Source organism: Mesoplodon bidens (assembly GCF_964165515.1).
Source record: "Mesoplodon bidens genome assembly, chromosome: 15".
NCBI classification, from domain to species: Eukaryota; Metazoa; Chordata; class Mammalia; order Artiodactyla; family Ziphiidae; genus Mesoplodon; species Mesoplodon bidens.
In genome coordinates this window covers 38,559,791-38,581,068 of record NC_138171.1, presented here as the reverse complement: position 1 = coordinate 38,581,068, position 21,278 = coordinate 38,559,791, and the positions used below count along the sequence as shown (strand labels likewise).

General features: G+C 49.2%; 1 protein-coding gene across 1 annotated transcript; it reads right to left on the bottom strand.

The window, feature by feature from the left end:
- Window positions 1-4,948: 4,948 nt before the first annotated feature.
- Window positions 4,949-19,472, bottom strand: NCF1 (neutrophil cytosolic factor 1). The gene is made up of 11 exons (XM_081255700.1): window positions 19,294-19,472; window positions 14,643-14,723; window positions 12,032-12,107; window positions 11,715-11,880; window positions 10,623-10,678; window positions 9,087-9,209; window positions 8,500-8,607; window positions 7,534-7,651; window positions 6,115-6,219; window positions 5,420-5,565; window positions 4,949-5,214 (listed from the first exon to the last, which is right to left on the bottom strand). Exons 1-11 carry the CDS (start codon window positions 19,363-19,365, stop codon window positions 5,084-5,086), a joined length of 1,182 nt encoding a protein of 393 aa, XP_081111826.1. The 5' UTR covers window positions 19,366-19,472; the 3' UTR covers window positions 4,949-5,083.
- Window positions 19,473-21,278: the final 1,806 nt, after the last annotated feature.

Sequence of the window (21,278 nt, the reverse complement as noted above, 5' to 3'; positions counted from 1 at the left end):
GACTGGGAGAAACCCACTTCCTCTTATCTCTAAGCCACCAGCCTTGTCCAGCCTCATATGCTGCTTCCCACACAGGAAGAGAAGCTCTCCATGCCACCCATGGCCTTCGAGACAAGCTGCATCTTTTATGAGATTTGCAGCTCCAGTTTGCATCATGGTATCTTTGCATTTGGGGACAGACCCACAAGCAAAGACTTGGAGGCCATGGGCTAGCAGCATTGCTGGGGTGGGTGGTGAATAATCGCTTTCTGGTACAACCTCCTAACTGGGCAGGCTCTCAGTGAATAATCAGAGGCGCCCCTCCCTATAGCTAAATTATAATTCTTTGTGTGTGTGATAAACTATTGTCCTTCACTGAATAGTCACGGCTCTATTAGCCAAGACCCCCACTATGTCTCAGGGAGTGAAAACTGGGTAGATGTCTAAATTTCTGTGCCCTTTCTGTGCCTTAGCAATGGCCCCAGGATGGCTATTTTCAACTGAATCTGGAATGAGAGATCAATTATACTCTCCTGTTTATATTTGTCAGTTTAAAAAAATGTTTATTCAATTTATATAAACTAAAATAAAGAAATAAGTAAATAACAATTCACCCATTTCTTCCACCCCCGCCCACCCTCCACTTATTGCAACCACCGATCTGTTTAATGTATCCAAGAGCTTGGTTGTTTTTTGTTTCTTTCTTTGTCTTTTAGACTCCACACATAAGAGAGATAATACAGTATTTGTCTTTCTCTGTCTGACATTTCACTTAGCATAATGCCCTCAAAGTCCATCCATTTTGTTGCAAGTGGCAAGATTTTATTATTTTTTATGGCTGAATAATATTCCATTGTGTATTTATGCCACAATTTCTTTATCTGGTCATCCATTGATGGTCACTTAGGTTGTTTCCATATCTTGGCTATTGTAAATGATGCTGCAATGAACATCAAGGTGCAGTTATCTTTAGTGTTTTCATTTTCTTCTCATAATACCCAGATTCTAATGGAATAACTGGATCATATGATAGTTCTATTTTTAATCTTTTTGAGGAAACTTCATACTGTTTTCCATAGTGGCTAAGCCAATTTACATTCCCACTAACGGTGCACAAGTCTTCCCTTTTCTCCACATCCTTGCCAACACTTGTTATTTTTTTGTCTTTTTGATAATAGCCATTCTAACAGGTATGAGGTGCTGGTGCTGTGTCATTGTGGTTTTGATTTGTATTTCCCTGGATGAATGATGTTCAGCGTCTTTTCATGTACCTGTTGGCCATCTGTATGTCTTCTTTGGAGAAATGTCTATTCAGATCTTCTGTCCATTTTTTAATTGGATTGTTTGTTTTTGATATTGAGTTATATGAGTCCTTCATATATTTTGGATATTAACCCCTTATCAAATATATGATTTGCAGTTATTTTCTCTCATTCTATAGGCTGCCTTTTCATTTTGCTTGTTGTTTATTTTGCTGTGCAGGAGCCTTTAGTCTGATGTAGTCCCAGTTGTTTATATTTGCATTTGTTGCTTTTGCTTTTGGTGCAGATTCAAAAACTCATCGCCAAGACCTATATCTAGTAGTTTACTGTCTATGTTTTCTTCTAGGAGCTTTATGTTTTCAGGTATTACACTTAAGTTGGTCATCAGTTTTTGTGTATTGTGTAAGATAGTGGTCTGGTTTCATTCCTTTGCATGTGGCTGTCCAATTTTCCCAGGCAGTATTTACTGAAGACTGTTCTGTCCCCAATACATATTCTTGGCTCCTTTGTTGTAAATTAATTGACTATATATGCATGAGTTTATTTCTGGGTTCTCTACTCTGTTCCATTGATCTATGCACCTGTTTTAATGCCAATACCATACTGTTTTAATTACTATAGCTTTGTAACATAGTTTGAAATTGGGGTGTGTGATGCCTCAAGCTTTGTTCTTTTTTCCTCAAGATTGCTTTGGCCATTTGGGGTCTTTTGTGGTTCCATACAAATTTTAGGATTGTTTGTACTATTTCTGTGAAAAATACCATTGGAATTTTGATAGGGATTGCATTGAATCTGTATATTGCTTTGGGTAGTATGGATATTTTAACAAAATTAATTTTTACAATCCAGGAGCACAGAATATCTTTCTATTTTTTGTGTCTTCTTCAATTTCTTTCATTAATGTCTCATAGTTTTCAATATACAAGTCTTTCACCTCCTTGGTTAAATTTATTCCTAGGTGTTTTATTCTTTTTGATTCAATTGTTAATGGGATTGTCTTCTGATAGTTTCTCACTCTGATAGTTCATTATAAGCATAAAGGAATGCAGCAGATGTTTGTGTTGATTTTGTATACTCCAACTTTACTAAAGTTGTTTATTAGTACTAAGAGTTTTTAATGGAGTCTTTAGAGTTTTCTACATATATCATGCCATCTGCAAATAGTGACAGTTTTACTTCTTCCTTTCTAATTTGGATGTCTTTTATTTTGTTGTTGTTTTTTTTCCCTGATTGCTCTGGCTAAGACTTCCAATACTATGTTGAATAAAATTGGTGAGAGTGTGCAACCTTGTCTTGTTCCTGGTCTTCGAGGAAAAGCTTTTAGCTTTTCACCATTGAGTGTGATGTTAGTTATGAGCTTGTCATATGTGGCCTTTACTATGTTGAGGTATGTTCCCTCTATACCTGCTTTGAGTGTTTTCATTCTAAATGGGTGTTGAATTTTGTCACATGCTTCTTCTGCATCTATTGAAATGATCATATGGTTCTTATCCTTTGTTTTGTTAATGTGGTGTATCATTGACTGATTTGTGAATATTGAAACATCACTGCATGCCTGGAATAAATCCTACTTGATCATGGTGTGTTATCCTTTTAAGGTATTGTTGAATTCTGTTTGCTAATACTTTTTTGAAGATTTTTGCATCTATGGTAATGAGGGATACTGGCCTGCAATTTTCTTTTTTGTGTGGCATCCTTGCCTGGTCTTGGTATCAGGGTAATGCTGGCCTCATAAAATATGAAGGAGTTCCCCTCATATTTTTTGGAAGAGTTTGAGAAGAATTTGAGAAGAATATTTGGTTGAATTCACCAGTGAATCCATCTGGTCCTGGACTTTTGTTTTGGGGGAAGTTTTTATTGCTGATTCAGTCTCCTTGCTAATAATTGGTCCATTCAGATTTTGTTTCATCACAGTCTTTGTAGGTTGTATGTTTCTAGTAATTTATCCATTTTTTTCTTGGTTGTCCAATTTATCCATTTCTCCTAGTTTGGCATATAATTGTTCACAGTAGTCATTTATTTATTTATTTATTTTGATTTTGCAAGAATAGTAAACTTTAAAAAAAATTTATTTCTTTCTTTATTTTGGCTGTGTTTGGTCTTCGTTGCTGCACATGGGCTTTCTCTAGTTGCGGCGAGGGGGGGCTACTCTTCGTTGCGATACACAGGCTTCTCATTGCGGTGGCTTCTCCTGTTGCGGGGCATGGGCTCTAGACACACAGGCTTCAGTAGTTGTGGCACGTGGACTCAGTAGTTGTGGCTCATGGGCTTAGTTGCTCCGTGGCATGTGGCATCTTCCCAGACCAGGGCTCGAACCCATGTCCCCTGCATTGGCAGGCAGATTCTTAACCACTGTACCACCAGGGAAGTCCCCACAGTAGTCATTTATGATCCTTTGTATTTCTTTGGTATCAGTTGTAACATCTCCTCTTTTATTTCTGATTTTGAGTCCCCTTTTTTTCTTGCTGAGTCTAGCTAAAAGTTTGTCAGTTTTGTTTATCTTTTCTAAGAACCAGCTCTTAGTTTCACTGATCTTTTCTATTCTTTTCAGTCTTTATTTCATTTATTTCTGCTCTAATTTTTGTTCCTTCCTTCCTTCTACCAACTTTGGGATTCATTAGTTCTTCTTTTTCTAGTTCCTTGGGGTGTTGAGTTAGGTTGTTTGAGACTTTTCTTGTTTCTTGAGGTAAGCATTTATTGCTCTGAACTTCCCTCTTAGAACTGCTTTTACTACACCTCGTAAATTTTGGTATGTTACATTTCCATTTTCATTTTTCTCAAGGTATTTTGTTGTTGTTGTTTCTCTTTTTGATTTGTTCTTTGACCCACTGGTTGTTTATAACTTGTTTAATCTCCACATGTTTGTGAGTCTTCCAGTTTTCTTCATGTAATTAATTTCTAGTTTCATGCCATTGTGGCTAGAAAAAAAATGCTTGATATAACTTCAATCCTCTTAAATTTGTTAAAATTTGATTTATGGCCTAACATGATTTATCTTGGAAAATCCTTATTGATTTTCTGTCTGGATGACCTATCCATCGATGTAAATGAGGTATTAAAGTCCCCTACTATTATTGTATTGCTGTCTGTTCCTCCCTTTAGGTCTGTAAATATTTGCTTTACATACGTTAGTGCTCCTATGTTGGGTGCATAAATATTTACAAATGTTATACCCTCTTATTGGATTGACCCCTTATTGTTATGTAATGCCAATGTCTCTTATTACAGTCTTTGTTCTATCTAAGTATAGCTACTCCAACTGTCTTTTGGTTTCCATTTGCATGAAGTATCTTTTTCCATCCCTTCACTTTCACTTTGTGTTATGTCCTTACATCTAAGGTGTGTCTCCCTATACCTAAATTACATTTTTTTTTTTTGGTAATCAGGGTGCACACACAAGGTCACCTACAGCCCTGGCTCACACCCCCCTCCCAACTATGCACTGTGTCTACTCTTCTTCAGAACTCTTCTGCAGTGAGGCCAGAGTTCAAGTAGGCAGTCTGTCAGACAGAGGGGACTGGGGTTTCCTCTTGCACTTGGTCTTGTGCAAACTTGGTCTTGGGCAAGGCCAGGGAATTATGAAGCCGGACCTCAGTTCTTGCACCTTCCCCCAATAGAGCTCACACCCTTCAGTCCTATTTCTAGAAATACCAAGGGTGTTGCCCAGCCCGCAGCGCGACTTTGCAAACCATCAGTCCACTCCAAGCAACATTTATTAAGGGTGGCGAATAGCTAGGTGGGGCAGGGCCAGGGCCTGCCGTCTGCCGCCAAACCTCAGGCTCTATACATGTATATACAGGGATAGGGGCTGGAGGTGGGGAGAGCATCATGTGGGGGCGGCTTCAGACGGCGGAGGCCAGCTTCCGCTTGGTGCTCTCGCTGCAGCGGTGCAGGATAAGGTCTACGCTGGGCCTCGGGGGCACGGCCGGCTGCGGCTTGGGGCGCTCGGTCTTGGGTGGCTCCTCCTCCTCCTCTGCTGGAGGACAGCACCAGCTGAGGCCCGCCCCGCCTGCTCGGCCTCGCCTCTCTTCACTTTTCAGGCCCCACCCCTCAAGGCCCCGCCTCTCATCACCCTCGATGCTGGCCACATCCCTCCTCACCTCCGGCCCGCCCCAGGGCCCGCCCCAGGGCCCGCCCCCAGGCTCAGGCCCTGCCCCCAGGTCCCCGCCCTCACTCACTCAGCGCCCTCCCTGGGCTCTGGGGCCCCTGCCGCGGCCGGCGGCGGCGCTGCTGCAAAAAACGGACACTGTTGCGCCGATAGGTGTCCTGGCTGAGGCGCTTGCGTGACTGTTGGTGGATGCTGTGCGCGTTGCGGATGGACGACCTGGGCGCAGCAGGACAGGGGCTTTGGTCAGCGCCCCGCGTCCCTGCCCGAGGGGACTCTCATGGCCACCCCTAGAGTCCAAAGACTAGCCCGGGGAGGTTGAGAGTGGGAAGGAGGCGCGCTGGGGGGGTCCAGCACAGCCTGGGCGGGGCATGAAGGCGACTGCCCCTCACCGACGCGGACCCCTGCCCTGACTCAGAGCCCAGGCCCATTTCCCACACCCCTCACCAGCCTTCAGCCTACCCCCTCCCCAGGAAAGCCCTCCGAACTGCCGCAGCCCTCACGGGCCATCCCGAGGACTCTAGGCATCAGAGCCGCCACCTCCATCTCACACCTCTGCTTTCCCACCGCCCCTGTGCCAGCCCCAGAGCGTGGGAGGGGGCCTTCATCCAGTGAGGGTGCTGCCTACCCCGCCAGGCTGAGCGCCCCTGCACCATCTCCCCTGCCCCAGCACTGCCTATCCAGGGCCTGGACAGACAGGCGGAAGCCGTGGTATACCCTCCTCAGCCCCGCCCAGCCCGCCCCCCTGCCCCGGGGACTCTTGCTCACCTGCGGGGCGGCGCTCCCCTCTTGATCCGGCTTTGGGCCTGGTCTGTGTCCTGCCCTGCCTGTTGCAGGTACATGGATGGGAAGTAACCTGTGACATCTTCTTTCCTGCAACAGAGGCAGCCCTTGAGGCCTGAGCAGCTGCAGGGGCGGGGCCTCAGACGTGGGGTCAAGGCTCCCTCTAAACAGTTGGGGGTCAAGGCAGCTGGGAGGTTGCAAACACGGCAGCCAACACCAGATCCTGCACCTGTGTGCCTCAGTTTCCTCATCAATGCGACACAGGCCTTCCCAGTTGTGACGCTGGGAGGGGGAGGAAGTTAGCAGATCCATCTCCCCAGGGACAGGTGTTTGCTATAAAACATCTGCAATATTGTATTTGTCAGTTTTTTCTTTTATGGTGATTGCCTTCTGTGTCCTAAGAAACTTCTGCATACCTCCAGGTCACCAAGTTCCCTTATGCTTTCTTCCAAAAGCTTCTTAGTTTTGGGTTTTGTGCTTGGTAAAATCTGTGAAATGTCCCAAATAAAGGTGTATGGTGTGAGGCAGGGATCTAGGTTCATTTTTTCCCCCAATAGGGATATCCAGTTGTTCCGGCACCATTTGTTGAGAAGATTTTTCTTTCCATTCTCACTACTACATTTGGTAGTAAAAAAAAACAACAGCCTTTGCATAATACAAACCTCACTCTGTAAAACTGATTCTTCTTGGCTGGTGGGAGACTCACATTGTCTCAGGGGTGCATAATGGGGGTTAACTGAGTTTGGGTCAAAAAACAAATTCACTTTGCTGTACAGCAGAAACTAACACAACACTGTAAAGCAACTATACACCAATAAAACTTTAAAATATAAAAAATAAGAGTTTGAGAAATCCTGCCTCAAAGTCCCCAGCCAAGGGCCACGCTGATGGGGGGTGTTGTGGCCACAAGCTCACTGGGGTCACGGATGGGCCCTGTGACTCAGGGCTCTGAAATCATGTGCAAGACCCTGGGATTCTGCTTTCCCCAGAACCAGGAAAACAAGTTAGTATTCCTACGTTCACTTGGAGGAATAAACAGATGGAAATTGCAATGAAGGATTTTAAAAGGAAAAGGGATGACAGGGTCTGCTCTAGCAGCTATCAAATATAATAATTAATACAATTAATTGTGTTGCTGGAGAATGAATAGATGGACTGGTCAGGGGACGTGACCCCAAGTCACAAAGGAAAGGTGTGCCCTCTCAGACAAGGACACTGAACCCTGAGACACGGGCAGGCTGGGATTATCACGAGTCTGCTTCCAAAATGGAAACAGCCCAGAGAGAGGCAGTGGCCTACCCAGAGTCACACAGTCAAGTCGGCACTGAGCCTACGCAGGCCCAGCCCCAGGCCAGGCTGACTCTCAGGGCAGGTGCAGTGGGAGGGAGGGCACAGCTCTCCTACCTGATGACCCACCAGCCATCCAGGAGCTTATGAATGACCTCGATGGTTTCGCCCTGCTCCAAAGACATCTCATCCTCCAATAGGGCAGTGTAGGCTTTGATGGTGACATAGGGCTCACCTGGAGAGGGGAGGGGCAGAGTGTGAAGCACCCCCGCCAGCACGGGGCTCGCCACCCCGCCCCTCCTCTCTGGGCCTGGGGCTTCCTCCAGCTGGAGCCCAGGACCTCTCTCCTCCAGCCCTCCCCCCTCCTCGTGGAGACACTTTGGACTTGTGCCCTCTGCCTACTCTACCCAGAGGAGCTCGCCCACTCCTACCCACCATCATCCACACCAGAGGCCAGGAGCGCCCATGACTGCAGAGACCTGGCCGGGCACCTGCACACGAGGAGTGGCTAGGCAGGAAGTGCGGCGGTAGAGCGCCCATCCAGTGGCACCTGAGCTACTCAACTCCAGTCCGCTGTGGGCATGCGGGGCTGCAGGCCCAGTACACATGCCTTTCCCAATTTTTAAAGAGGAGTCATAAATCCACATAAAATTGTAATACCTTTCTATTGCAAAATACGGGCAACCAATACTAAATTGTTTCAAACCCCACGTGGGACCCATCCAGCCCAGGGGCTGCCAGTTTTTCCATTCTAGTCAGCCATGATGCCCCCACCTCCAGGCAGCCCTCCTTCCTGAGCCTCAGTTTGGCTCATCATGCAGCTTCCCACTGGACCCGGCCCCAGGCTGGCAGCCACCCGGTGTCCCAGGCTGACCTTATCCCCCTCACCTCTATTCTACCTCTTGGTTCCCCCTGTCCTGACCAAGGGCACCACCTCCTACCCTACCTAGACCTAACCTAGGGTCTCAGCCCTGCCTTCCCTCCTGCCCAGCCCACAGTCATGTCTGACCCCAAAGCAGTCACTTCTGGCTCTTCAATCCTGCCCCTCTCTCCCACCCCTGAGGCCAAGGAGGGGAGGGGCACCTGCATAGTTGGGTTCTGGGTCCTCTGCCTCATCAGGACTGTCCAGGGGCTCCAAGTAGGACGCCGGGACCCAGCCGCGCTTTGTCTTCATCTGGCAGAACCACCAGCCTGTGCCAGGGATATGGGGCGGTAGGTCTGGGCGGGCCTGGGAGCCTCCCTCAGCCATCGGCGGGTAGGGGTGGGTGAGGGCACTCAGACACAGACACACAGGCATCCAACACTCAGAAATGTCACCTTCACCGCACTCCACACCAAAATCACACACACCAGTACCCACAGGGTCACAGAACTACAGCTCAGAACCCACTTCACACACATGGTGAGAAGTTCACCTGTCCGCCTGGATATAACCCCCAGAGATGCACAGTCACAGCCCAGAATGTGTGCAGATCCCCAGAGCTGCCCTGGGGCACACTCTCAGAGAGAGGGTGACCCACAGGGTGGGAAGAACAGTCAGGGCCTCTGAAGGAGCCAGAGCCCCCCGGTGGGCCAAGCGGGGAGGAGGCCTGGGGCTGCCTGAGGGGCATAGCCTTGGTGGGGGCCCAGGCACCAGGGGAGGGCGGTCCAGGCAGGGCGGGGAGGCTGACCACTCTGGCTCTTCTCCACGACATCCACCACGTCGCCTGTGGCCAGAGCCATCTCGGAGCCTGAGCTCTTCTCATAGTCAGCGATGGCGCGGTACGTCTGCAGGATGATGGGGCCCGTGATGTCTGGGTAGAGAGAGGGCAGGGTGAGTGGACATTGTGGGCGCCTCGTCCTGGCTCTCCCCTGTGGGCCCTGTGTAGGCCACCTGAACAGGCACTGGCATCCATCCCCACCCAGCTCCAGACAGGCCAGGGGTAGACACGCCCTGTATACTGGAAAGCAGCAAAGACAAGCTAGTCTTCACAGCCCTACACTTATTGAGCACCTAGTATGTTCCAGACACTGGTCACACACTTTACACATGGTCTCCTTCTCATTTGATGTGGTTAGCAAGCAGCCCTTCTCAACTTCAAGGTGCACACAAATCACCCAGGAATCTTGCTGAAACATAGGTGCTGATACCATAGGCCTCTGGTGGGACCTGAGAGGCTACATGTCTAACCAGCCCCCAGGCAATACTGCTGCTGCCTGTTATGGGCTGAATTGAGTCCCCCCACCCCCAAATTCATATGTTGAAGCCCTAACCCCCAGTACCTTAGAATCTGAGTGTATTTGGACATAAAACCTTCAAGGAGGTGATTAAGGTTAAATGAGGTCATAAGGTTGGGACCCTGATCCAATAGGACTGGTGTCCTTATAGGAAGAGGAAAAGACACCAGGGAGTTGCATGCACAGAGGAAAGGCCATGTGAGGACAAAGCAACAAGGCAGCCATCTGCCAGCCAAGGAGAGAGGCCTCAGCTGAACCCAAACCTGCCCACAACTTGATCTCAGCCTTCCAGCCTCCAGAACTATGTCTCATATTCATTTCTTCTATTTAAGCCACCCACTCTATGAAACTTTGTTGTAGCAGCCTGACCTAAGACACTGCTGGTCACTGGACCACACTTTGAGTAGCCCAGAGTACTTGACCATGTGTCCCACCGACTGGCTAAAATCCTGCCCCACATTTAGTAGCTGTGTGTCCCTTGTCAAGAATCTCAACTCAAATCAAGCCTCAGTGTTGTCCAGTTGCAAAATGGGAATAATAGCACAGCTGTACCTACTTCATACTATTATAGAGATGATTACATGAGTTAATACATGGAAAACATTTAAAATAGTGCCTGGCACAGGGTAAGTGCTCGATAAATGTTAGATAGGGTTATTAACAATTATCATGCAATAAAGACTAGTACTGTCATGCCCCTGAGTCACCCCTAAAGGCCACTTTTGCCCCTAAATCTGTTCATCCATTCAGCCAGAACATCCTCTGGGCTGTTGGGAGCCAGGGTCTGTGCTGGGCACTGCAGCCATGGAGGTCAGCTCCCTTCACTGACCAGTGACCCTCAAAGACGCCAACACTTCAGTGCAGCCACCAAGACCCTTCACAGCTGCTCTCACCTCCTGCTCTCTTCCCTGCACACACCGAGCTCAGGGCCCCTGATGGTGTCAGCAGTCCCTTAGGGTGACCTCACTTGGCTGACCACGGCCTCTCACCTGCAGCGTTACTCTTGCCATCTCTGGGCATCAGGTATGTCTCTGGCTTTTTCACCCTGCATCAGAGAACAGTCTGGGTTAGACGCTCAGCTTCCCCTGGGGAACAGCATGCTCCGGGCAGACCTACAGAAGAACTTGCCAAGAAAGTTCCCAGAAGGAACGTGGGAAATGGGGGCCGCCGCAGAGAGAAGGTAGCAACTGGACTGGGAGGACAGGGCTTTGAGGAGAACAGGATCTGCTCAGCCAGCCCGAGGAGGGGCCCCAGCCTCCTGCAGACCCAAAGGAGAAGGCTCGTGGGCCAGCTCCCTTCTGCTGGAGCCTCGAGAGGGAAGCCAACAGGAGTGGGCGCCCCCAACCCCCGGGGCCAACGGGAGCTGCCCTGCCCAGGATCGGGGATGTGTTCAAGGGTCCAGATGCACTGGCTGGAGTTCTGCTGTCTGTCTACAGCAGCTCTGTCCTCCAGGCCTCCCCCAGCGCTCAGTACCAGAGAGGGACAGAGAGAAGGACCTTCCGCAGCACATTCCCGCGAGATCTCATCAGCATCTCCAATGCTGTCCACGCAGGGCCCTGAGCACAGGAGATCCCTGGGGCGAGGGCAGGCAGAGAATGAGGTGACAAAGGATAGGCAGGAGCCTGAGAGAGGCTCAGGAAGGACCAGAGGCCATCGGCCCCCCACGTCCTCTCGGGGGCTCCACACTTCACAGTTTGTAAGCACTCTCCCCAGAACCCACTACTGCATCTGGCCCTCACCACCCGGTCACAGAAAGGGAAGCTGCTTTCAGAAGGCTCCAGGTCCCACGGCCAGGCAGTCTCAGAGTCAGGACAAGGACTTAGGACCTCAGACCCCCAGCCCACAGTGCCTCCCCATGACCCCCAGCACCTTGAGGCTCAGAGGGGTCCAGGTAGAAACTTGGCAGGGATGCTGGGGGTGTCCAGAGTTGGAATCCTGCCTCCTTGGCTTTCCCTGCTGTGTGACTTTGGGCAAGTCACTTCCCCTCTCTGAGCCTCAGGCTCCTCCTGTGTAACATGGGGATAGTCCCACCCCCTCCAGGCAAGGGTCTGACCACCACCTTTCCTCCTCCTGCCACTCACTGGCTGTCCGTGGGGAGCTTGAGGTCGTCAGGGCGCACCTTGAAGAAGTTGAGGAGGTGGGGGCAGCGGGAGATCTTGCCAGGCAGGTTCATGAGCGAGTTGCAGTACTCGGTGAGGGTGCCCTGGCGGCTCTCGGCCACCCGCTGCCCATCAAACCACCGCGGGGCTGGGCGGACCAGGGAGGGGCACCAGAGGACCAGTGAGCACACTCGAAAGGTCAAGTCCAGAGAGGGTGGGAGTGGAGAGGGCAATCGGAGGGCAGGTGAGGGGAGCTGGGACAGGTGAGCCTGCCCAGGTGACTCAGCCCTGCTCCTCACCTGGCAGGTGGGGGATGATCCTGTTCTCTGGGTTGATGTCCCCTGCCTCAATAGGAAACATCTCCTTTAAGGTTTTCTAGACAGAAAAGCAGACGTGAAGGAATCTGTTTTATTACAGCACTGTAAAACACAAAATTGGACATGACCTAAATACCCTTCCAACTGCTCAGGCTAGAAGCTCCTGGTGGCATCCTGGATTCTTCTTTCTCTTCCACCTCACATCCAACCCAACCGCAAATTCTTTTGGTTCTGCTCCCCAAATCTATTCAGAATCTGATCCTTCTCACTACACCTGCTGCCACTACCCTGGTCTGAGCTTCCACTGGGTCTGGTTATTATAACCTCCTTAGGTCACTCACCCCTCCCCCTCCCTTGTCTGTCCTCAATCCACCATGCAGAGGGATCCTCTGAAAACCTAAGTTGCATCCTGTCCCTCCTCTGCTCAGAACCCTCCCTGCCTCTCAGCTACTCAGAATGGAAGCCAAAGGCTCCGCATTGGTCTACAAGACACCATGTGACCTGCCTCTGCCTGCCTTGCTCACCTCTCCTGCCCCTCTCCCCTTGTTCACTCTGCTCCAGCCACCCTTGAATGCTCCAGGCCCACTCCTGCCCCAGGGCCTTTGCACGTGTGATTCCCATTCTTCCCCCACACAGATAATAGCTCACTCTCTCTCTCTCTTTCTCCTTCTTCAAGTCCTTGCTCAGATATATCCCACTTCAATGAGGCCTCCTCCCTGACAGCTGTCCTTCCTTGTCCCTCCCTTCCCACCTCCCCTCCCTGCTTTATTTTTCTCTGTAATTCTAAGGACCATCTAACATACTATATAAGTTACTTATTTTTTTGTTTGTCTGTTATCCTGACTCCTCAACTAGAACATAAGGTCTACTAGGGTGGGCAAGGATTTGCATCTGTTTTTTATGCCTTTCAGCAGCATTTCTTTCTCACTAAGTAGAAAGTGCCTGGTACTTAGTTGGTGCTCAATAAATAGTGGTTGGATGAATGAATGAGTCGACCAATTAATAAAAGAAGCTAATCCTACAATGGAATAACCCAGAACAGTTTAAAGAGGTGAGATGAAGCCCCACTAAGTATCGGCATGGACTGGTCTCAAAAATGTAACCTAGCAACAGTAATAAGATTGAGAAAGAGGCAAAAAGCACACTGATGGCATTTATATACACTACAGAAAAGGCAGGCTCCACACTACTGCATGTTGTTTCTGTGTTGTGTGTGTACGTGTGCGTGTGTGTGTGTGTGTGTGTGTGTGTGTGTGGCCACCCAGGGTAGGAGCTGGGAGGGATATGAGATGAAGGGCGACTTCCACTGCTTTTGTAATGTTTTATCTCCTTTATCTTAAAAACACCTTAGGGCTTCCCTGGTGGCGCTAGTGGTTAAGAACCCGCCTGCCAATGCAGGGGACACAGGTTCGAGCCCTGGTCTGGGAAGATCCCACATGCCGCGGAGCAACTAAGCCCGTGCACCACAACTACTGAGCCTGCGCTCTAGAGCCCTCGAGCCACAGCTACTGAGCTGGCGTGCGTAGAGCCCGGGCTCTGCAACAAGAGAAGCCACTGCAGTGAGAAGCCCGCGTACCACAATGAAGAGTAGACCCCGTTCCCACAACTAGAGAAAGCCTGCGCAAAGCAATGAAGACCCAACGTAGCCAAAAATAAAATGAATTTAAAAACAAACAAACAAAAAAAACGCCTTATAGCAAACGGCCCAGTGATATCAGCTGTGACTCCAGGTGCTGGGTGTACAAGGCTGGTTACAGTTTTCTTTGCATTTATCTGCATTTCACTTTAAATAATTCACACAAGAGAAGTGCAGGAACCTGTACGCTTCCTGAAGCCCCTTGCCTGGTTAAGGAGGGCCCTGCGTGTGGAGTGGGCCCTGGGGGAACCCATCTGGCTTTTGTGGCCCCTCCATCCATATGACCCTGTCTGAGACCAGGACCCAGCACTGTGTGCACTGTGACCCCCGATGACCACCCCCAATTTTGTCCAACCAGCCACTGGTGTTGGGAACCCTGGGGGATTCTCTCATGTGAACCTTGGTGATAACAGGCACCCACAAAGCAAGAGGACCCGGTTTCTTGGGTGTCAAGATTATCCGCCCTCCTAACCCACCAGGGGTCCTCATCAGGCCAGTGACGGTGAGTGAAAGAGCAAGCTCCTAGGATGACACCTGTGGTGGGGACACTGGCAGGCTGTCCCCTGCAGGGACAGAGCAAGCAGGGCCCTTGAGACGGCCCCCTTGAGAGCCTGTGGAATGGGTGCAGAGTTTTGGTTTGGGAAGACAGAAATATTCAGAAATGGGTGGTGGTGTTGGCTGTGTGACATTGTGAATGTATGTAATGCCACTGGCTTGTACACTTAAAATGGGTAAAGTGGTAAGTGTATGTATGTATATTTCACCAAAATAAAATGTGCTTTAGTGCTTTTTAAAGTTAAAAAGAATAATGCCCCCTTATCTGTGGGCTGGGAGGGGATGGGGGGACTCTGGGTTCCTCAGCTCCTGGTCAGCACCTGGGGCGCTCCCCTCCCCAAAGGGCAGAGCTGGGACTGGGTGTGGCATCCCCTCCCTGGACCCCCAACACAGGGCACTCACATGGAATTCGTAGATCTCAGTGAAACGCCGGTAGACCACCTTCTCAGACAGGTCCTGCCACTTCACCAGGAACATGTAGACCTGGGGGGTGGTAGAGGTGGGGCACCTCGTTCAGCCATGCACCTGGGCAGCCCCCCACCCCATGGTGGAAGCCCACAGGACTGGGGGTGGGATGGAGAATGCTCTTTGTGGTAACCTGGGCCATAGAAAGAGCACCAAGTTCATGGTCCCCAGGGCAAGAGGGATGACTTCTCTCAAATTAACTCAAATTCATCTGTAAACTGGAGGTAAAAGTAGGATCTCACTGCTAAGGCTGGTATGAGAGTTAACAGAAGGTAAGATACAGAAAGGGCTGGCCTCAGACAACACAAGAACTCAGTAAGATGTTGTATGGTTCCATTTGTATGAAATGTCCAGGGAGTTCCCTGGTGGTTCAGTGGTTGGGACTCTGCACTTTCTCTGCGAAGGTCCCAGGTTCAGTCCCTGGTTGGGAAATTGAGATCCCACAAGCCACGTGCGTGGCCACACACACACACATAAAATGTCCAAAAGAGACAAATCTATTGAGACAGAAAGTAGATTAGTGGTTGCCAGGGGCTGGGCGGGGTTGGGGGTAGGGGGGCTGAGGTCTGACTGCTAATGGGTATGGGTGATGAAGAAAATCTTCTACAATCAATTGTAGTGATGGTTGTGCAACTCTGTGAATATACTAAAAACCACTGAATTGTACAATTCACATAGGTTAATCGTATGGTATGGGAAATATATCTCAAAAAAGCCATTATTTAAAAACAAACAAACAAGAAAAAAACAAAACAAAAAATCTCAGGAAGGAAAAATAGGCCTGCAAAAATAGTTAGGAGAATACCACTCAGCCACAAAAAAATAGTTAGGAGAAAACCACTCAGCCACAAAAAAATAGTTAGGAGAATACCACTCAGCCACAAAAAAGAACAAATTACTGATACTTGCAATCACATGGATGAATCTCAAAATCATTAAATTATGCTGAGTGAAATAAGCCAGGCATGAAAGGCTACATATGATTCCACATCTATGACATTCTAGAGCAAGCACAACTAATTTAAGGCGGAAAAAACCTGGGGGTGGGGAGGAATGACTGGGGCGTGAGATGGGGTGATGGTCATGGTCTACATCTTGATGAGAGTTTGGGTTACGTAGGGAGATGTACTGTCAAATCTCAGCAAATGTACCTCTGAGATTTGTGGGTTTCATTTTACATAAATTTTACATCAAAAGAGAAAAAAACTACAGAAAAATACTGAACTCTAGTTGTGATATGCATGCTGAAGTATTGGGTTGGTTCGTTCGTTCAGGTTTTTCTGTAAGGTCTTAAGGAAAACCAGAATGAACTTTTTGGCCAACCCAACGTTTAGGACAGTGTACTGATGTTTGTAATTTGCCTTGAAACGCACCAAAAATAAGATAGATTGATGGGTGGATGGACGGATGGATGCATACATGATAAAGCAAGTACTATAGGAAATGTTAATGGTATAATCAAGAGAGTAAGCATGTGACTGGTTGGGTTTTTTTTTTTAATTAATTAATAATTTATTTATTTTTGGCTGCATTGAGTCCTCGTTGCTGTGCACAGGTTTTCTCTAGTTGTGGCGCATGGGGGCTACTCTTTGTTGCAGTGCACAGGCTTCTCATTGTGGTGGCTTCTCTTGTTGCAGAGCATGGGCTCTAGACGCTTCAGTAGTTGCAGCACACGGGCTCAGTAGTTGTGGCTTGTGGGCTCTAGAGCGCAGGCTCAGTTAGTTGTGGTGCACAGGCTTAGTTGCTCTGCAGCATGTGGGATCTTCCGGGACCAGGGCTTGAACCTGTGTCCCCTGCATTGGCAGGCAGATTCTTAACTACTGCACCACCAGAGAGGTCCCTGGTTGGGTTTTTTGTTTGGTTTTGTTTTGCTGTAAAATTTTTTTCAACTTTGCTGTATATTTGAAATTTCTCAGAATAAAATCTTGGGGAATAAAAAGAATAGCTACCAATGGGGATGATAAAAATGTTCTAAAAATTAGATAGTTGTGATAGTTGAAGAACTTTAAATATACCCAAAACCATAGTGCACTTTAAATGGGTGAACTTGCTAATATTTTACATATTTAGAAGTAAAATCAACAAGGATTTTTTTAACTTTAAAGTTGGAAACAAACAGAAACAAATGAACTTAACTACATATAAAATGGGTAATAACCTAAATATTAAAGGAGAATGGAAAAGAATCCAAGTAGCTTTTAGTTGCAGCACTTTCAGTATTCTCAGTCCAAAAGGACCAAAAAAACTGCAAAGAAAACTTAAATTTGAATTAATAGGTTAGTAGGTTTATTGTTAATAGTGGCATGGGTGTAATTATTCTGAAACAAGTTTATGTGTATTTTAGAATTGAGCAGAAGAGTGAATATACTGATCTCATTGGGAGCCAGGGTTCCTGCAGTGAGAAAAAGGAGCTACAAACATAAAGTGATGAGAAGCAAGGATGATATGAAATAGCTATTTCCTCCAGTCTGTCCACTGGAAAGGCAGTCATGAGCCATGACACCTTGATGGCAATGAGCACACCTAGCTTCCAGATCTTGGGTTCTAATATCACTCCCACTAAAAAGAACCAGGGCTCTTTAGTGAAACGGTTGAGTCCAGGACTAGGGCTGGGAAAGTCCAAGTTAAGCTGGCCCACTTTGTGCCATAAGAATGTACCCAGGTGCCCTGTCCGCGCCCCCCCCCCAAAAAAGAATGACAGGATATATTAAAAAAAAAAAAAGTACAGGGCTTCCCTCGTGGCACAGTGGTTGAGAGTCCACCTGCCCATGCAGCAGGCGCGGGTTCATGCCCTGGTCCAGGAGGATCCCGCATGCTGTGGAGCGGCTGGGCCCGTGAGCTGTGGCATCCGGAGCCTGTGCTCCACAATGGGAGAGGCCACAGCAGTGAGAGAACCGCGCAAAAAAAAAAAAGTACAGAAGCCAGCCTGAAGGAGCTCCCAGTCACCAAATCTGGGACATTCTGAGCATCAAAATAAGTAATGATGGTATTGGATTATAACTCACTGAATAAAACAGGAATCCATGGATCCATACTGACATAAATAAGGAAGAAGGGAAGACACAGGAAAATGTTAACTAATAAATGCAGAAGGACCAGTAGAGTTTAAAAATCATTATTTGGCAATCATTATAGTAATGTGATTCAGGCAAGAGTCATACAGGTACTATAAGGCACAGGATATTCACATAGCTTTACATAACCTCCCCACAGTTTAGTTATTAATTACAAAGGGGAAAATAGTAACTTTATAGCAGAGAAACTTGGAGGACACATCCAGGACTCAGTGATCAAAGTTAACATCACCAATAAAGGAACAAATCAAAATCACCTGCCACCTGATAGGATCAATGAAAAGAACATATCAATACTTCTGGGGTGTTCCTGCATTACCAAGATCTAACAAAATATCAGACACACCCAAATCGAGGGGTGTTCTGCAAAATAACTGGCCCCATCTCTTCAAAAAGTCAAAGTTGAGGACAAAGACTGATTAAGACTGATCTGGATTTAAAGAATCCCAAAGAGACATGACAACTCAGATGCAACAGGTGATCCTGGATAGTTTTTGTTCATTTGTTTTAATTTGTGTGATCTTGGATTGGATCCTTGACCTGAAAAAATTTTCCTACGGAGGGACAAGAGGACAATTGGTAAAATCCGAATAAAGTCTGTGGGTTGCATAACAGTGTTTTATCAGTGTTGATTTCCTCATTTTAACACCTTTGGTTATGTAAAAGAATGCCCTTGATTTTAAGAAATACACACCTGTAATAAATATTTAGAGGTAAACAAACACAGTGTCTCCAAATAACTCTCAAATGATTCAGAAAATGTATATTCAGAGAGAGAGAAAGCAGGAGGGACAAAGAGACGGGGAGAGACAGAGAGAGTGAGAGGAGAGAGGAAATGTGGGTGAAGGAATATTGGAGTTATTGGTACTTTTTGGGACATTTCTGTAAATTTGAAGTTATTTCAAAATTAAAAGTTAAAAAAGAAGGGTCTTGGCGCATACACTAAAAGTGTCATTCAAGTGCCAATTTACTAATTGGATCCCTCCGTGGCCTTCCTCTGGGTTTGGGGACCCCGTGATGGGGTGGCCATGCCTGGGCCTGCACTCCTCCAGCTCCCCCAGGGCAGGAGGGGGGACTCCTCTGGTCCCTGTGGTGGTTTCACCCTACAGGAGGGGTCACGACTCTAGTGCAACTGATCGCCACCAGCGCGCCCTCCCGAGGACCCTTCCCAGAGGGGCCGCGGGGACACTTGCTGGGCGTGGAGAGAGGACGCCGGGCTGGGGCGGGAAACAGGGCGTGGGGTGGGTGGGTGGCCGGGCGGGGGCCGGGGGCCAAGCCGCTGTCCTCGCACCGAGGGCCCGGGTGGTGGCGCGCATCTTTTGAAGGGCGCACATCGACTGCGGCCCCGGCGGGCGGCCTGAGGCCCAGAGCCGGGGAGCCTGGGCCGCGACCCCGCGCCCTTACCCCTCGGCCGCCCGCGTCTCGGGCCGGGAGTCCCGGGGCTGCGCGGCGACCGGCACCTGCGCCCCGCCAGTCCTGTCCCCACGTGCAGGGCGCCTCAGGCCGGTACTCACGTAGTGCTGGCTGGGGACGAAGCGCTTCTCGAAGCCCAGGAGGGCGATGTGGCGAATGAAGGGGTCCCCCATGGCTGAGCTGCGTGCGGCCCCCTCTTCTCCGGGGCGCTGCGGGCTGGGACTTAAATAGGCTGGAAAAAGGAAGTCGCCTCTTTCGCGGCGGGGCCGCGGGCAGGAGGGGGCGGGGAGCGTGCAGATAGGGCTTTGCTTCTTCTTTCAGTTTCTGGGCTTCCTCGGGTTCCCGTGGTGCGGACATGGGTAGCCCCACGCACGCAGTTGTGCGAGGACACGCCCGTCATTTGTCCTCTCCGTGGCCCACAGGAGGGTTGCCCGACTCCCAGCTCTCTCCTCCTGCCTCCTCTGAGCCAGCCACGCTGGCCCCTCTGTTCCAGGTGCTCCCATCTCAGGGCTTTTGCACAAGCCATTCCACCTGGCCCGTCTCCCACACACCTGTAACTTCCACCCTCATCTTCTACAGGTTTCTGCTCAAAGGGCACCTCCTCTGAGAGGCCTTCCTTGATATAAACTTCACATAAAATAGCAAAACTTCATGAGGACCCCACCCCTTTCCTTTTTTTTTTTTTTCAGACCACTCATCACTATTTTTATTTTTACGGTGTCTTTCCCTACCAGAATGTGAGCCCCATGAAAGAAGGGTTTGGCCTGTTTTGACAAGGGCTCTGGCCCCAACCCCTAGAGCTGGTGCCTGGCACACAGTGGGCCCTCTGTAAGTATTCGGATAGTAACTGCATCACTCGCGAAGTGATTGACGGAATGAATCTTCCAGGGGAGCGTGTGCAAGCCTCAGGTGTACATCCCGGGTGACTGTGGCTGAGGGCAGGGGCAGCGGGGCAGACTTGTTTTTGGTGGGCAGAACCGCGTTCAAATCCTGATCAAAGAATGGCCGCTCAGAGCAGACGTGGTTTCCTCCTGAGTGAAAGGGGACTCCCAGCTCCGCTGAGAAGGGGGAGAAGGGGATTTGGGATGGAGGGGTGAGGAGGACAGCGGCTTGCTGGGGGAGAGGCTGGGGTCACTCTCACTAAAGCCTGGGGTGCTTGGCCAGGTAGATGCGGGGGCCTGGGGGTCTCAGAGGTTATAGAGCTGGTTCAAGGTCATGCAGCAAGTGGCCTCAGACCCAGGCAGTTTAGCTGCAGGCTCAGGTGGGCAGGGCCAGCTTGTGGCCCAGATCCCCAGATTCCAAGATGGAGAGATGATGGCAAAGGCCATCAGCACTGGGAACACTCTGAGAGCCACAGGTCCCCCTGGACCACCAGGGGTGAGGGTTGATCTCCGGCAGGGGATTTTATCTAGGAAGCCCGGCGTCCATCTCCTCTGCTCTGAAAGATCTGCTTGTCAGGTCCCCTCTGGTCACTGCTGCTCCCCGATCACCCTGAGGTCACCAGCCCTGGGTGTGACCAGCCTTGCAAGTCCTTCCTCTGATCATTTCCATTTACACATCTAGGATTTCCCTGCACAGAAGGATGATGCACTACTCAGCAATGGGCAGGAACTGCCGGACACAACATGGGTGAACCTTCCAGACACAATGCGGGGATAGAGAAGGCAGACACAAAACACACCTTCTGCAGAATGCCATTGACACCAAGCTCAAAAACTGCCCATGCCAGTCAGTGGGGTTGGAAGCCAGGGTGACCTCCAGCGCGGGGGTGGGGTGGGGTGGGGTGGGGCAGCAGTGAGTGGAGGCAAGTAGGAGGCGGCAGGTGATTTGCTCTGTTGATAAGGATGCCATTTCCACAAGTGCACTCACTTTCTGAAAATTAACCCAGCCCCAGACACGTCAGTTTCATGCACGGCCCTTTTTTGTGGGTGTGTTGTACCTCAAAAGAAAGCTGAAAGCAAAGAACATTGAGTGGGATCACATGATGGATGCCAGTCCTCACTTAATCCCACATCAGTGGCCCCTGCAGCACAAGGCCCTTGGCTCACGGCTGAGTGGCTGTCCTTTCATTACTCACTAAATGCCC

Coding starts and splice junctions, on each gene's coding strand:
- NCF1 (XM_081255700.1), bottom strand. CDS start 19,365: ATGGGGGACCCCTTCATTCGCCACATCGCCCTCCTGGGCTTCGAGAAG. Junction 11,881..12,031: donor GATCATCCCCCACCTGCCAG/GTGAGGAGCAGG, acceptor TGGTCCGCCCAG/CCCCGCGGTGGTTTGATGGG. Junction 8,608..9,086: donor CGTGGAGAAGAGCCAGAGTG/GTCAGCCTCCCC, acceptor TCCCTGGCACAG/GCTGGTGGTTCTGCCAGATG.